The sequence below is a fragment of the Octopus sinensis genome, linkage group LG10, assembly GCF_006345805.1.
Source record: "Octopus sinensis linkage group LG10, ASM634580v1, whole genome shotgun sequence".
In the NCBI taxonomy this organism is placed as follows: Eukaryota; Metazoa; Mollusca; class Cephalopoda; order Octopoda; family Octopodidae; genus Octopus; species Octopus sinensis.
The window spans coordinates 89,160,228-89,176,998 of NC_043006.1; the positions used below are offsets into that span (position 1 = coordinate 89,160,228).

At 35.8% G+C, this 16,771-nt stretch overlaps 1 protein-coding gene across 2 annotated transcripts in view; it reads right to left on the reverse strand.

The window, feature by feature from the left end:
* Positions 1-5,744: 5,744 nt before the first annotated feature.
* Positions 5,745-16,771, reverse strand: part of LOC115216561 (THUMP domain-containing protein 3-like) — a 419,115-nt gene continuing 408,088 nt past the window's right edge. For both annotated transcript variants that reach the window (XM_029786026.2, XM_036506919.1), the window contains exon 6: positions 5,745-5,978. In XM_029786026.2, coding sequence (XP_029641886.1) covers positions 5,775-5,978 — 204 coding nt within the window. In that variant the 3' untranslated portion in view covers positions 5,745-5,774. The remainder of the gene's footprint in view (positions 5,979-16,771) is intronic.

The window sequence follows — 16,771 nt, forward strand, 5'->3', positions numbered from 1 at the left end:
TTCCTGTCGGTCCGTAGTACAACATACTGTGGTATGTGTAATTCCGCATCCGCTACGTCCGGTTTCAGGTGTGTTTCCGTAAGTGCTATGCATAAGGCTTGATTGCATGCAACAAAGTCTCTCAAGAACGGGACTTTTGTCCTGTTACTGTGTGTTAGTAGTCCTCTGATGTTCAGTAGGAGCATCGAGGTGAGGTGTATGCTGTTGCCAGTGGTGTCCACCCTGGGTCCATCTGCTGTGGCGGTCTTGTGAACTGTGGGTAGTCCCATCTGCAAGCTTGAGTTTGATGGAGCCAGGTTAGCTGCTGTACAATCTTTTGTGCCATGCACAAAAAAGATTCTTGCTCTACAGCTGCCCTTTCAAAAACACGTTGGTGTTTTGTGGCACGCACCACATCTGCGTACCTCTGTTTTGGGGCAGGTGATGCGTGGTCCATCCCATTTCCTTTCGGTGGTTGGTTTCTGCGGCAGGGTCCCGGATGTGCAAAACGGCAGCCTGCACTTTCCTCTCCATGCCGGCAGGCACCTCTCAGGTAGAACCTACATACCCGTGTGCGCTGCTTGTTTCCATCCTTTTTGGCATATGGATAGTTAGGTTTGCCTCTATCCCTGGCTGCCTTGCCCCTTGGCTTTGCCTGAGTTTTAGCTTCAGTTTTTCCTCCTTTTTTGGTTCTTTCATCTCCATGTCCATGGCTTTTGGTGCCGGTAGGAGCATCCGCACCTGGGTTCACCTCCCGGGCAGGCCTCTCACTGGAGTTTTCTTCCTGGGCATCTACTAGGTGGGGGTGACCCTCCTCATCAGCGCCCGCATCTCCATCCTTGCCATCTTTACTTTGTTCGCGTTTTTCGCTGTCAAAGATGGCATCCAGCGTGTTAATGTGCGATCTGACAAGTGCGTAGGAGCGTATAAATTCTTGCTTCTTCCGCTCTATTTGAGCTGACGTCCTTTTGTATCTGCTGTTCTTCAGCGCAGCCGTAATTATGTTATTTGGATTTTCTCCGTCAGCGCATCGCCATCCTCGCAGGAACAACTTTTTCCTTGTTACAACAGATTTTTCCTCTGGCAACACTGTATCTGTCCAATGTAATGGATGTGTTCAGGAGACATTGTCATTTTGAACTACAAATAATTTGGTTACTAAAGCGTTGTCAAGTGTCTAAATAGATATTATTTGTCAGTTGTCTATTATTTGCCTTAACCTTATTGTTTCACACTGGTGTTTTTGCAGATTTAAGTAGTTATTCAATTCAACCCTTTAATGAAATTGATTGGACCCTGAAGACAGTATCCAAATTGCTCTGGTGTCAAAATGCCCAAATTTTTATGTAATTGTAACAAAGTTGAATCATCATTTCTCCAAAACCTGAAATGAAAAAGTTTCTAGAAAAATCCATTTTGTTTCATAATAAGGATATCAATTTATTTTATCGCATTTGTTTTATAGTTTTTATTTTTATAATTGTATTTTCTATATAAATAGATCGAATAAACCTTTTGAATTCAAAAATTAATGATTTTCTTCCTTTCAAGTCAAGTGGGGTAATGTTGGCATAAATAAATATATTTTGGGGTAATTGGTTAAAAAGTTCCCCAACCCCTGCTCTAGGACATGATCTGTTTTGATAGGAAAGTCCCAAAGAAGTTTAACCTCATCATTCTCAGTTATTTTTTCAAGTGCATGCTCATACCATTTGTATCCTGATGGTAGTGCATACTTCTTACACATCTAGTGGATGATCTTTGCAACATTATCATATCTATAAGATTTGTACTGTTTCTGTGTTACCCTAACTATATAGGTCATTGTTTCTCCTTTTTCATCACACAACCTGAACAACGGCTACACATTTTGCACTATTTGTCCAGACAACTTGTATTATTATTATCAGAGTGGTGAGCTGGCCTGAATCATTCGTATGTCAGAAAAGACATTTTACAATATTTATTGCAGCTCTTTACATTCTGTGTCAAAACCTCACTGAGGTCAGCTTTGCCTTTCATATGTCTGGGGTTGATAAAATAAAGTACTAGTCAATGTAATTGACTTTCCCCACTCCACTGAAATTACTTGCCTAGTGCCAAAATTTGAAACCATTACTATAAAGACAGCAAGTTGGCAGACTCATAAGCCCCCGGAGAAAATGCTAAGTGGCATTTTGTCCATCTTTACATTTTCTGTTCAAATTCCACTTTGGTTGACTTAGTATTTCATCATTGGGAGGTGGGGGATGTCAGTGAAATAAGTATCAATTGAGCACTGGATTTGATGCAATCAAGTTGCACCTTTTCCCAAAATTTCAGGCATTGTGCTTCTAGTAGAATGGATTACTTAGCAATTGGGTAGAATGGATTACTTAGCAATTGGGTTTCAAATCTTGATTTATTTATCTCACAAATTGACTGAGAATAACAGAAGAAAAAAATCAGATCTAATTTAGTCTTGGTGATAAAACACCAATACTTTGCATTTATAATACTGAAGATCTTGTGATTCAGGGAACCTTTACTGAGTTAATCGTTCATTCCATTCTGTTAAAGCTTTTGGAGAACAAGAGCACATTTTTACAAAGTTTCTAATGCTTGTGTGTGATTCCTGCGTATTGCTGCAAGTGTCAAACAGTAAAGAAAGGTGACACATTTCTATGAGTCCATCGATTATGGGACAGAACACAAAGAAGTTTAAATTATTGTTCTGGGCACAGTGAAGGTCATTATATCCAGATAATATACAGGAACTATTGAAAGGAATTGATAGATATCTTCATATTAACTGTGGAGTTGAACTACTGATTGAGAAAGGCTAGGAATCAGGAAATGGTGCTAAGATAATAAAAAGGTTAAAAAAAGGAGATATTTTATACTTCTAGTTATGACAGTTATGTAAACCATTTAAATTTTTTTTATTATGCCTCATTTTACTTTAAGTAGAACTTGATAATTTCCCCTCGTGATTTCTGTCCCTCTCCCTCTCTTTTTAAATGTAAGTGGGCGATGTGGTTTCTTTGAGTGAGAGCAATTTATGAAGATTAGCAACATTGTTAAAAAGTAATATCTACTGGAAAGCAGAGGAATCTTCCAGAAAGTAAGAGAAATAGAATTGTTCCTTCCGCCTGTCTGAAATTATAGAAAAATTAAGATAGTTTGAGAAAATTGTGGTATTCCACTTGCTTGACAGTTTGATTGGGATACAGAGACAGAATGGCTATGTGCACAGTATATGCAAAAATATGAAAGAAAGAATAACAAAACAAAAATTTGCTTTTCATATAGTTGAATAATAAAGATGGAGAACGAATGAGAAGAAATAGTGTATCCATATATATATATATACATACACACACACACATGTACGTATATTATCATCATTTAACTTCCCCTTTTCCATGCTGGCATATATATATATATATATATATATATAGAGAGAGAGAGAGAGAGAGAGTGAGAGAGTTAGATTGTACACTAATAGAATATTCTATGTTCAATGTGTAAATATATATTTTACTATCATGATTATCATCATCATTAACAATAGTATTTCACTTTTTCAGCAAGTATTTCTTATTATGGTAATGAGGCTTACCGCCATCAACAAAGATATAAGAATACTGAAATATATATATATATATACACACACACACACACACACACACATATTTGTGTATATAAAAACATACACACACACATATTTGTATATATAAATATATATGTATGTATATGTGTGTACATATATATGTACACACATACATATATATATATATGTGTACACACACACATAGAGAGAGTAAGAGATGCTTTTATATAAATTTAAGAAATTTTCTTTATTTATCTGTCATATTTTCTCCCTATTTTTACCTTCTGCCTCTGCAGTCATTAATTATTGGATTAATTGCTAAAAATTTCTTTCAATCCTCATTGCCAAGTTGTGCTTTATCCATCCATCTATCTATCTATCCATGTTTCTGTCTGTCTGTCTATTATCATTTAATGTCCTTTGTCCATGCTGCATGGGTTGGACAGCTTGACTGGGCTGGCATGCTGGAAGGCTGCACCAGACTGAAGTTTGATTTGGCATGGTTTTCTATGGTTGGATGTCCTTTCTAACACTAACCACTTCGAGAGTGTAGTGGGTGCTTTTATGTGCCACCAGCATGGCTGCCATTTGTATGACACCAGCATGCGTTTAGAGGCTGGATTATTTTTTGGTTACACCATAAAGTCAGTTCTGTAGGTAATGATTTTAATTTGTAACTGAAGAACTAATTTCATAGTGACAATAGTAGAAGTAGTAGTAGTAATGAAACCAAATGATAATCCAATTTTAAAATATATATTAATCATACTTGCATACATACACACCTATATGCACATCGTACATACACACCTATATACACATCGTATATGCACACCTATTCATTTCTCTTAAATTATCAAGAATTGCTAAAGTACAGCATTTAGTATACAAATATAGCGTTCTTTAATAAACTTTAACTGAATGGATCATAAATACCAAAACTCTGAGTTTGCACCACTATTCTTTCAACTAACATGCTGATCCTGTTGCATTTTAGAGTTTTAAGTATATTATCTCCTTGCTTATCAGATGAAAAACAAAAAAAGCTACCTTTGCAATTATAGCTGAATGTCCTTCATACTATGTAGCACCTATTTTATTCTAGTCAGTTAAACTTAGCGGGGTTATGTGAATCTAGCTCAGTAGCACAATAAAACAATTAAACCAGCAAGGTTTGCATTCATTAACATACATACAATAATCCAGTGCCTTGAGTTTCACCACAATTGCATATATGAGTGAACTCAGGTAATAACACTTAGATGAAGAATGTGGTGGATTGTTTTGTGGTCTTTTCTAGATAAGTGATATAACTCTCAAATTATATAGAACACCAACATGATGTCAGACAGGGGAACTCGTATTCACTCTTAGTTAACTGAAAATCCAGATATTACTTCTTACTGCTCCTTCTCATAACTATTCCCCCTCTTGTGTTTGCAAATTGTTATAAACATATGACACTACCTGCCAACAATGGAACTTCCAGCAACCAAGTTCCATAAAATTTCCATCAACTGTCTTAAAAGAAAGAAAGGCCACATTGGAAAATGCAATTCCAGATATATAATAAAATAGGATGGTCATGGATGGAATGCCTATGCTAATATATCTGTTAAATCAAATCTCACCTACAACTAGATAATGCATAGTGAAAGATAATACAAAGTAGAAGCAAACTAGAGCTTGAAGATGAAATTAATGAGAGCAGCTGACATAAATTTATTTCAATCATAAAAAAAATATATTTTTGTTTTATTTTGATTCTGTAAAGCATGAAGTAATATCTATTTTATGAAAGTTGTATAAGTTTAATATAAATTTATATTATTTTTGTTTGGCAATTGTCTAAAAATGCAGATTCTGTATACAGAAAACTAAATATATATAAAGAAAACTAAATATATTTAGTTTTCTTTCTTTGAATGAAGAAATAATCTCTACTTTAAAGAATTCAAAAATGGCCCCAAACATTTCTATTGTTAAGCTCATTACATGCATAAAAAGTTCTATAGAAACTTTGTGTGAAGTGCATATGTATTTGTTGCTATCCCCATCATCCAACGTTAGTGTTCAATGATTGTAAAAGGATGGATTCCAGTGAAAAAGGAAATAGGAAGAATATAAAACTAAACAATAAAAACTTTTGAAAATAAAGAGAAAAAGTTCAATGCAAAAATATGTGGATTCATTAGATCCCAATTTACAGATCTGGAATTTGATTGTCTGGAACTGGCATTTCTTGAGGACAGTTTTCTGGTAGTGGAGAATGCCACAGAGTTGAAACTGGAGCTCCAGAAAGCTTAGCAGATGTTCTTCGGAATAACCACACACCAGCAGCCAGCCCGCCAATGTTTACCCAAAGGTAAGACTGTTTCTTCCAGTATTTGGCAAAATGCTGCATACACTGAAAAATACAAGTTATTATGTTCACAAAGCTGATAGAAAGAGAAAAACAAAGCAATTATACAATACGAAAGAACAATGGTACTATTTTTATACAAGGAAAAATTTCATCTCTAAATTATGTCAATTGTGCAAATCTTGGTAGCATATATAGAAATCCTAGACTGTACATGATCTTCCTCTTGGTCTCATGAGTGAGATCTGAGGGTTTGTAGGAAAGTGATGGTTAACTGCAGAAGCTATTAGAAGCAAGACATGTAGTCAGACTGACCACCTTAGGAATTTTACATTTTCATATATTATATCAAAATATACTGGAAAATATCATTATATTATTAATGGTCATGTGATACTATTTCAATATTATATCACAAATACAGTTGTTTTATTTCAATTTGGGGGGTTGCTCTTTAACAGAGTCCTTTCTACTGTGTAGAAGCTTTTATTCTAATTTGTTAAATTCAACTGAGCTGTGAGCAATGCACAGGAGTACAATAGAATAGTCCTAATAGCAGGGTTTGAACTCATTAACATATAGACAATAACTGAGTACCCTAAGCCTCACAGGCATTGCACACATAAACACACATGAGTGGAGTCAGGTAGAGACATTTATTTATCGTTGACCTTTACAAAAACCAATTATGTTATTTGTACTAGTTGTTACTCCCACCAGGCCAGCGTTTATCAAGCAGTTCTATGAAACATGTGCCCCAGCCAAGACACCTCACTTTTCAGTATATATATATATATATATATATATATATATATATATATATATATGTATGTGACCTCGTGAGTACCGCTGGCGATTTTTTTTCCTCTGACTTCCCTTCTCCGATGTTTCCGACGAAGAGCTCCGCTCGAAACGTTAAACCCTCCTTCTTCCCTTCTTTCCTGAGCATCCAATAATACTTTATTTGTTCCACGTCCTCGCGCTGTTGTGTTTTTTTGCTTTTTTGTGTTTTCTTGTTTGGATTAACTTTATATATATATATATATATTTATAATAAGATTGGATCGTATACAAGTGGGTATATATTTGTAAAAAGAAGTTTGAAAATGCCACTATATTAGATAAATTTTAATTTTTACGTTTCGGTTCTTGAAATAACGAACCTTATCAAAAAGAATTTTTTTATAATAAAGAGTATAATGGAATAGTTCATAATTGTTTCATACATTCAATAGAATCCATGCTATATACATAAAAAGTATAATGGAACAGTTCATAATTGTTACATACATTCAATAGAGTCCATGCTATATACATTCAATAGAATCCATGTTCTTGAAAAGGCAAAAAATATATTATAAGGTGTAAGTCGTTCCTTACTGTAGTGCAGGAGTTCATTATAGATTTTACTTTGTGTTCCGATGGGAGCAACAGTAGTGATTCTTGGTTGACGACAGTTAGCGTAATTTTGGTAACCTTGTGATTGTTGTGTTTATATCAGTTAAGTTGTGGCTGTAGTAGCTGTGGTCTCTGGTACTGTTCACTGACGTCATATAATTCCAAACCAATTAAAGCCAAGCTTCAACGATTATAAGTAAAAGACCCCCAACTGTATCCTGTTTAGGAAACCAGCCAAGCAGAATGACAAGTTTGACCACAGAAGAAAAACGTCATCAATTTTTTAGCGAATCAAAATTAGATCTGACCCGTAATTGTATCCTGTTAGGTGGCTAGTTTGACCACAGAAGAAAAACGTCATCAATTTTTTAGCGAATTAAAGTCAGATCTGACCCATAATTGTATCCTGGTTAGTTTGACCACGGAATAAAAACATCATCAATTTTTTAACGAATCAGAATTAGACCTGACCCATAACTGTATCTTGTAGGGAAACCAATCAAGCATGGCGACAAGCTTGACCACTGGGGTAAAACGTCATCAATTTTTTGACTAATCAAAATCAGATCTGTTCGCAGAGAAAAAAAATTCTTTTTATAAATTTTTCCTTCCCTAAGCCATACCACTGCCAGCGGGAGTGACTGTTTAAGGATCTGAGAAATTGTAATTACCCCACCTCCACTATTTTAATTCTCTCACTGTGGCCGTAGTAACAGTGACCACGGTGGTTGTAGTAGTGGTAGTGTTAGTGGGAGCAGTCATAGTGGTTGTGGTAGAGTTTCGTTTTTTCTTTTTCGGAAGACCAATGTTTTGTTTTAATATTCCTGGCCCAGGGTGTTCAAACTTGGTCTAAATTTTTTGATGAAATAAAGTTCTTTATTTTGGCGTTGCGTGAAGGTTACGCTGTCACTGAATTTATAAAGTGGGTAAGTTGTAAATTTCGGATTTTCATTTGCAGCGCATCTATCTATGTGTCCGCTTACCGGTATTCAGGGTTTCTAATTTGTGATTTATGCACCGCCATCCTGTTACGTAAGCTATTTTTTGTATGGCCTATATATTGCCTATTGCAGCCTGTGCATGTTAAGATGTAAATTAAGTTTTCTGATGCACAGGTGAAGTTTGTTCTAATGGTGAACTGATGGCCTTGTTCTAGTATAAATTCTGAACCTTCTACTAAGATGACACAGATTCCGCAGTCGGGCCTTCCACATTTTCTAACTGCTGGTTTTGTGGTTGATGTTGGGTGCAGTTTAGCTTGGGTTAAAATCCTTTTCAAGGATTTTGGTTGCCGTTTACTTTTAATGATGGTGTGTGTTTCGAAGATCCGGTTCATCTTTGGGTCTCCCTTTAGTAGGGCTGTGCTTTGTAGTATGGTGCTGAAGGCCTCATTGTTAAGTGGGTTGTGTGTAGAGATGTAGAGAAGGGTTTTTAATTGTTCTTTCTATTTTGGTTTTGTTTGTCTCAGGTCTTCTATACTTAATTTAAGCGCCCGTTGGATTGCACTGTCTATTAGGGGCTGTGGATAGTTTCTATTTGTGAGTGTGGTTCTAAGTTCCTGGAGACATGTGTGTCGGGTGTTTGTGTCTGATATTATGGTGCAAATCCTTCTAGCTAGACAAAAAGGGACATTTATTCTAGTGTGTCGTGGGTGGCATGAATCAAAGGGTAGGTACTGTTTGGAGTCTGTCGGTTTATAATAGATATCTGTCTCTATTTTGTTGCCGGTTTTCTTAATGAGGATGTCTAAAAATGGTAATTCTTTTTCGTTATGATCCATTGTGAATTGTATATTATCATTTATTCCATTTAATAGTATTTTAAATTCCTCAAGTTTCTCTATACTTTTATCCCAGATGATGAAACAGTCGTCCAGGTATCTTTTCCAGTTGTTCTGGATGTAGGTGGAGAAGGTGTTTCCATATTTCTCAAGTGTTATCTGGTAGAGTATTTCCTCGAGGTATCCCATCACTAGGTTGGCAAAAGAAGGCGCAGTACGCGTGCCCATCGCTGTTCCCAATCTTTGTCTGTAGAAATTATTGTCAAAAATAAAGTAATTGTTTTCTAAAATAAATCTAAGTCCTTCTATTATGAGATCTTTGTTTATGCGAGTTGGGAGTTCAAAGGAGTAGTTATTCAGTCAGAAGGTGATCGCTTCTATTCCTAGGGTGTGAGGGATGTTAGAATAAAGGTTAACTACGTCGAAGGATACTAGAAGGGTTTTCTCATTGACTGTTTTAGGGAGGTGGTTGAGCATGTCTATATCATCTCTTACGTAGCTTTTGATGTGTTTTAGGAAAGGTTTAAGAAGTGTGTCTAAGATTTCTTAGACACACTTCTTACATGCTGGCCCTGCTATTATCGGTCTAAGTTTAAGATCACTTGGTGAAGGGATTTTGATGAGTATATCGGTAGATGTTTTGCATGTTTCTCTAATTATTTGGCTTTTGTGAACTTTAGGGATACCATAGAACAAACTCGATTTGCACTTGAAGTTAGTAATGTATTCATACTCCTTGTCCATGAGTCCTTCTCAGTATGTGTTGATTAGTGTCCTAAGGTTAAACATTATTTTTTGCTGATTATACTGTTGGGCCCTTTCATAATACGTTTCATCTCTTAATAGGGATAGCACTAAATTTTTATAATCGTTTGTATTCATTACTGCTATCGCGTTGCCCTTGTCTGCCTCCTTAATTGTTATTGCTTTGTCTTCTCTTATTTTGATGAGGTTGTTCCATTCTCTTTTGTTAAAGTTAGGGCTGTGTTTTTGTTTCTTGGTGAATTGAAACGGGAAATTAGTTATGTAGTCACAATAGCGGTCTCGGGCTTTATTCTTTCCCTTGGTAGGGATGTAATTGCTCTTGTTTCTAGCTATTGATTCCTCATTTATTTGTTTGCCATGAAATTCCTCGGTAAGTCTTAGTTTCCTACCAAATTCCGAAATATCATCTTTCATTTCATAGTAATTAGAACGTTGTGGGACCCTGTAAGTGTTTTGGAGTTGGTGTAGGTAGTGTGGTGTGTGTTTTAAATGTATTTTTCTGGTGTAGAGTGTGTTTGGATTTCTTGGTGGTTGTTCCGTTCTGTTGGTATTTGGTTTTGTTTTAGTTAATTTTATGAAGGGGTTGTTGGATATGTGTTCATCTTTGAAGTTGGTTTCATAATCCAAGAACCAGATGGCGCTCTTTTCCCATCGTTGGAGGGACTTGAGTTCCTCTTTTTCACATTCTTTTTTCCATAGTGCTAGTAATGTTTCAGTATTGATGTCGTCTATTAGTTTGATGACTTCTTCGTTGATTTCCTCATCTATGGTTTTTACTTTTTCTTCATTCGTCTTAGCTCTCAGCTTAAGTAGTTCTATTTCCATCTTCATTTTTTCTAATGACATTTTTTCTCTAAGTCTTCTTTGTTCTTCTGGTTCTTCCAAGATGGGTTTAATTTGTAATTTGCGGGGTATGATTAGGGGTGTTGAGTTAAGCCACTTTTGGTAAATCTCTGCTTTATTCTGATTTTGTATCATTTTCCAAAAAGCGAATTTTCTGTTTCGCTGTAGTGTTCTCCATTGGGGTAGGACTTGGTTCTTTATTTGTAATGTTGAAGTTATTCGGTTCTTCTCATGTGGTCCTTCTTTTTGTTGCTCTTGTTTCGTAAAGTTTGTGAAGAATGTCTTTATTGTATCGCATAGATTTTCAAGGTTCTCGTATATTTCAGAGGGTGTTTTATTCGATTCGGTTTCCTCGTTAGTTTGTGTAGTAGGTCGAGATGTTGAGTTGAGTTTGTTTAACACTGCTGTTATATATGTATATATATATATATATACAGTAAATTGTAGTTATATTAATTAATTTTACTATATGGTGATTGGAGTATATTTTATCGTAGTTAATTCTAAATTTTAGTTTTCTAATGAATGATATTCTAGTGTATAGTGTTTTTTTTTTCTCTCTTAGAGATTTTATTCTCTTTTTCTATTAAAGCTAAAATATATTTTTAGTTTTCATTGATAAAATATATATTTCCATCTGGTTGTTCTATTTCTTTAAGCAACGTAATTTCACGAGTAATTTATAAACGCTAAATAAGATGTTTTTCGTTTTTAAATTTTTTTAGTTAATAGCCTTTTGGAGAAATAAGTAAACTTTTTTATTTAAAAAAAATTATTGTACTCTTTATAAATATTGATTGTTAAATATGAATTTATAATGTTTTTATTTGTTAATAATATAAATTATTATGTACATTTATTTAATTATTATTATTTTATAATTATTATATCTGAATGTAAATTTAAAGATATTAGTTGGTCACTTGGGGATCTAGATCGTAAAAATATTTTGATTTAACAATAAGTTTCTTATTATATTTCAAGTCATATCATATTTCTAGTACTACTACATTTAATAATAATAGTAATAAGTATTTTATAAAGGTAGGTTATAAGTTTTTTTTACACACACACACACTCACACATACACACACAAACACACACATAGACACACACACAAACACACACGTAGACACACACACATAGACACACACACATAGACAAACAGACACACACACATGAAAAAGACACACACACAGATACAGACACACATAGACATACATACATACACACATAGACAAACAGACACACACAGATACAAACACACAAACATACACACACACACATACACACACACACATACACACACACACATAGATGCATATACACACACACATAGACACATACATACACACACATGCACATACACACACACATAGACACACACATAGACACATACATACACACACATGCACACACACATATACATAGACACATGAACACATACACACACATACATACACACATACATAGACACATACACAGACACACACATGTATACATATACAGACACACGCCCATACACACACATACATAGACACACACACATGCACACAGACACACACATAGACACATACATACACACACATAACATAGACTCATACATACAGAGACACACACACACATAGACACACACACATGCACACATGCATACACACACATATGCACACAATAGATACACACAGATACAGACACACATGCATACACACAAACACATACACACAGACACAAACGCATACATACACACACACAAACAGACACATACAGATACATACATAGACACACACACACATATATATATACAGTAAATTGTAGTTATATTAATTAATTTTACTATATGGTGATTAGAGTTAATTCTAAATTTTAGTTTTCTAATGAATGATATTCTAGTGTATAGTGTTTTTTTTTTCTCTCTTCGAGATTTTATTCTCTTTTTCTTTCTATTAAAGCTAAAATATATTTTTAGTTTTCATTGATAAAATATATATTTCCATCTAGTTGTTCTATTTCTTTAAGCAACGTAATTTCACGAGTAATTTATAAACGCTAAATAAGATGTTTTTCGTTTTGAAATTTTTTCAGTTAATAGCCTTTTGGAGAGATAAGTAAACTTTTTTATTTAAAAAAAATTATTGTACTCTTTATAAATATTGATTGTTAAATATGAATTTATAATGTTTTTATACACACATATACACACATACATAGGCACATGCGTGCACATACATGAACAAAGACACACATAGACACACATACACATAGACACATACATACACAGAAACACACTCACACATACGCACATGTGTGTGTGTTTGTCTATGTATGTGTGTGTCTATGTGTGTGTGTATGTGTATGTATGTGTGTGCATGTGAGTATGTGTGTGTTTGTGTATGTGTGTTTGTCTATATATGTGTGTATGTCTGTGTGTGTCTATGTCTGTGTGCATGTGTATGTCTATGTGTGTGCGTATGTGTTTGTGCATGTGTGTGTGTATGTATGTGTATGTGTGTGTGTGTATGTGAGTGTGTATATGTGTATATGTATGTATGTGAGTGTGTGTATATGTGTGTGTATGTATGTGAGTATGTGAGTGGGTCTATGTGCGTGTGTGTATATGTATGTATGTGTGTTTGTGTGTGTGTGTGTATGTGTGCATGTGTCTATGTGTTTGTGTGTATGTGAGTGTGTGTGTGTATATGTGTATGTATGTCTGTGTGTGTGCATGTGTGTATGTGTGTGAGTGTGTGTAAGTATGTGTGTTTGAGTATGTGAGTGGGTCTATGTGTGTGTGTATATGTATGTATGTGTGTGTTTGTGTATGCATGCGTGTATGTCTATGTTTGTGTGTGTGTGTATGTGTGTGCATGTGTGTGTCTGTGTATGTGTGCATGTGTCTGTGTGTATGTATGCATGTGTTTGTGTATATGAGTGTGTGTATATGTGTGTGTATGTCTGTGTGTGTGCATGTGTGTATGTGTAAGTATGTGTGTTTGAGTATGTGTATGTGAGTTTGTGTGCATGTGTGTGTGTGTGTATATGTATGTATGTGTGTGTTTGTGTATGTGTTTGTCTATGTATATGTGTGTTTGTGCATGTATGTGTATGTGTCTATGTTTGTGTGTGTATGTGTGTATGTCTATGTTTGTGTGTGTGTGTCTGTGTATGTGTGTATGTGTGCATGTGTTTGTGTGTATGTATGCATGTATTTGTGTGTATGTGAGTGTGTGTATATGTGTGTGTATGTATGAGTATGTCTGTGTGTGTGTGTATGTGTGTGAGTGTTTGTAAGTATGTGTGTTTGAGTATGTGTTTGTGCATGCATGTGTGTATGTCTATGTGTCTATGTTTGTGTGTGTGTATGTGTGTATGTCTATGTTTGTGTGTGTGTGTCTATGTGTGTGTGTATATGTGTGTGTGTGCATGTGTGTGTGCATGTGTGTGTCTATGTGTCTGTGCATGTGTGTGTGTGTTTGTGTATGTGTGTGTCTATGCTCATGTGTGTGTGCATGTGTCTATGTGTTTGTGTATGTCTGTGTGTGTGCATGTATGTGTGTATGAGTGTGTGTATGTGTATGTGTGTATGTCTGTGCATGTGTGTGTATGTGTGTGAATGTGTGTGCGTATGTGGTGTGTGTATGTGTGTGTACATGTATGTGTGTGTGTCTATGTGTGCGTGTATGTGTGTGCATGTGTGTGTGTGTGTGCGTGTGTGTCTAAGTGTGTGTGCATGTATGTATCTATGTGTGTGTGTCTATGTGTCTGTATGTGTGTGTATGTCTGTTTGTGTGTATGTGTGTGTGCATGTGTGTGTGTATATGTATGTATGTGTATTTGTGTGTATGTATGTGTGTGTGTCTGTGTGTGTGCTTGTGTGTGTGTGTATATATGTGTATGTGGAGTGTGTATATGCGCATGGCTGTGTGTGTGTGCATGTGTATGTATGTGTGTGTGTGCATGCATGTGTGTCTATGTATGAGTGTGTGCATGTGTGTGTGTGTGTGTGTATGTGGTGTATGTACATGTATGTGTGTATTTGTCTATGTATGTGTGTGTTTGTCTATGTATGTGTGTGCATGCATGTGTGATGCGTGTGCATGTGTGTGTCTATGTATGTGTATGTGTATGTCTGTGTATGTGGTGTGTGTGTGTGTGTGCATCTGTATGTCTGTGTATCTGTGTGTGCATGTGTGTGTGTATGTGTGTATGTGGTGTGTGTGTGTGTGCATCTGTGTGTCTGTGTGTGTATGTGTGTGTTTGTATGTGTGTGTATATCTGTGTATGTGTGAGTGTCTGTGTGTGTGTATGCGGTGTGTGTGTATGCGGTGTGTGTATGTAATGTGTGTCTCTCTGTGTGTATGTGTGTGTGTATGCATGTGTATGTCTGTGTGTGTGTGTGCATATCTGTGTATTTGTTTGTATATCTGTATGTGTGTGTGTCTGTGTGTGTATGTGGTGTGTGTTTGTATGTGTGTCTGTGTGTATGTGTGTGTGTCTGTGTGTATGTGTTTGTGTGTATATGTGTGTGTATTTGTATGTGTGTGTCTATGTGTGTATGTGTGTTTGTGTATGTCTTTGTATGTGTGTGTATGTGTTTATGTCTGTGTGTGTGTGTATGTGTGTGTAGTGTGTGTTTCTCTGTGTGTGTGTATGTGTGTGTGTATGTATGTGTGTGTGTATGTATGTGCGTGTGTATGTATGTGCGTGTGTGTGTATGTGTGTGTGTATCTGTGTGTATGTGTATGTATGTTTATGTATGTGTGTGTGCATGTGTATGTATGTATGTATGTTTAGACCCTTTAGAATTGGAATTTTTGAAAAGTAAAAATTTGGAAGTATGTAATTTGTTATTCTCTTTAAGTGAAATACACCGAAAAATGGCGACACAGCAGTCAGAACATCCTAAAAAATACGGATTTTCATTGAAAAAAGGCACTACTACAACATCAACAACAGCAGCAGCAGCACAGAGAGATAGAGAGGCAACCGAGAGGCACGGCACAACTGGCTTACATTTAACAACTAGTTTATATGACAATCAATTGTTACAACATCAAATACATTTCAGATACATTTAAAAGAGGACATGCACGTGATAACTCAATACATCATACAGGTATACCACAGATCAAAGCATTTAAAGGAAACAACAAATCAATACAGGTATAACAACACATCAAGTTCAATACATCAGCATTTCAAAGGTACACGTCCGAAGACACAGTTCTTTTTCAAAACACATCAACAAGTCATATACAGTTCAAAGGACATTACAGGCCTAACAGTTCAATGTTCATTATACAATGTTCAAATCACAACACTGTACACAATGTCTTTACACAATTCACATTGTTCTTTTCACTGTTCAATACATCAATTCCTTGTCCTTCTTTTTCTTCACATATCAATACACAATTCACGTACCTTACATTAGCCAACGCCTCATATTGTACTTCATCTCCATCGCCACCTATTCCTCTGTACATATCTCTCTCTGTCCCAATACTCCAAGACCGCCGAATCCTTAAATTCCAACTGCTCGCCTCGACTCCCAAAAACCGACTGCTCGCTTTGACGACCGAATACCGACTGTTCTTTATCACTACCCTCAATCTGTCTCTGCACACTAATATCCTCTCTATCTGCTCTCAGCCCTATCTGCCTATCTCTATCGGTGCTGCTGCTGTCATTCTCTCATGACAGCTCTCAGATCCCTTACTCTGTCTTTCTCACTACTTCCTTCTTCCTCTTCTTCACTGTCACTAGATTCTTCCTTACTCTATCTTCCTCGGCCCTCACATCTTTCTGACTCCTAATCGACCGGCACAAGGCCAAAGGTCCCTCCTTCCAGTAAACAAAGGGCTGTAGCTTTTTATTCCAGACTTGCAGGCGCCACTCCCAACAAAGTGGGTCAAGAAATACTGCACCAGCCGAACCATAACAATATATATATATATTAATACGAAAAACCCTCGAGGCTACAACCCGAAAATTCATTTCTTTGCCTAATTTCTACAATGTTTACGGCGATTCGTTTTTATATCTTGATTTTTTA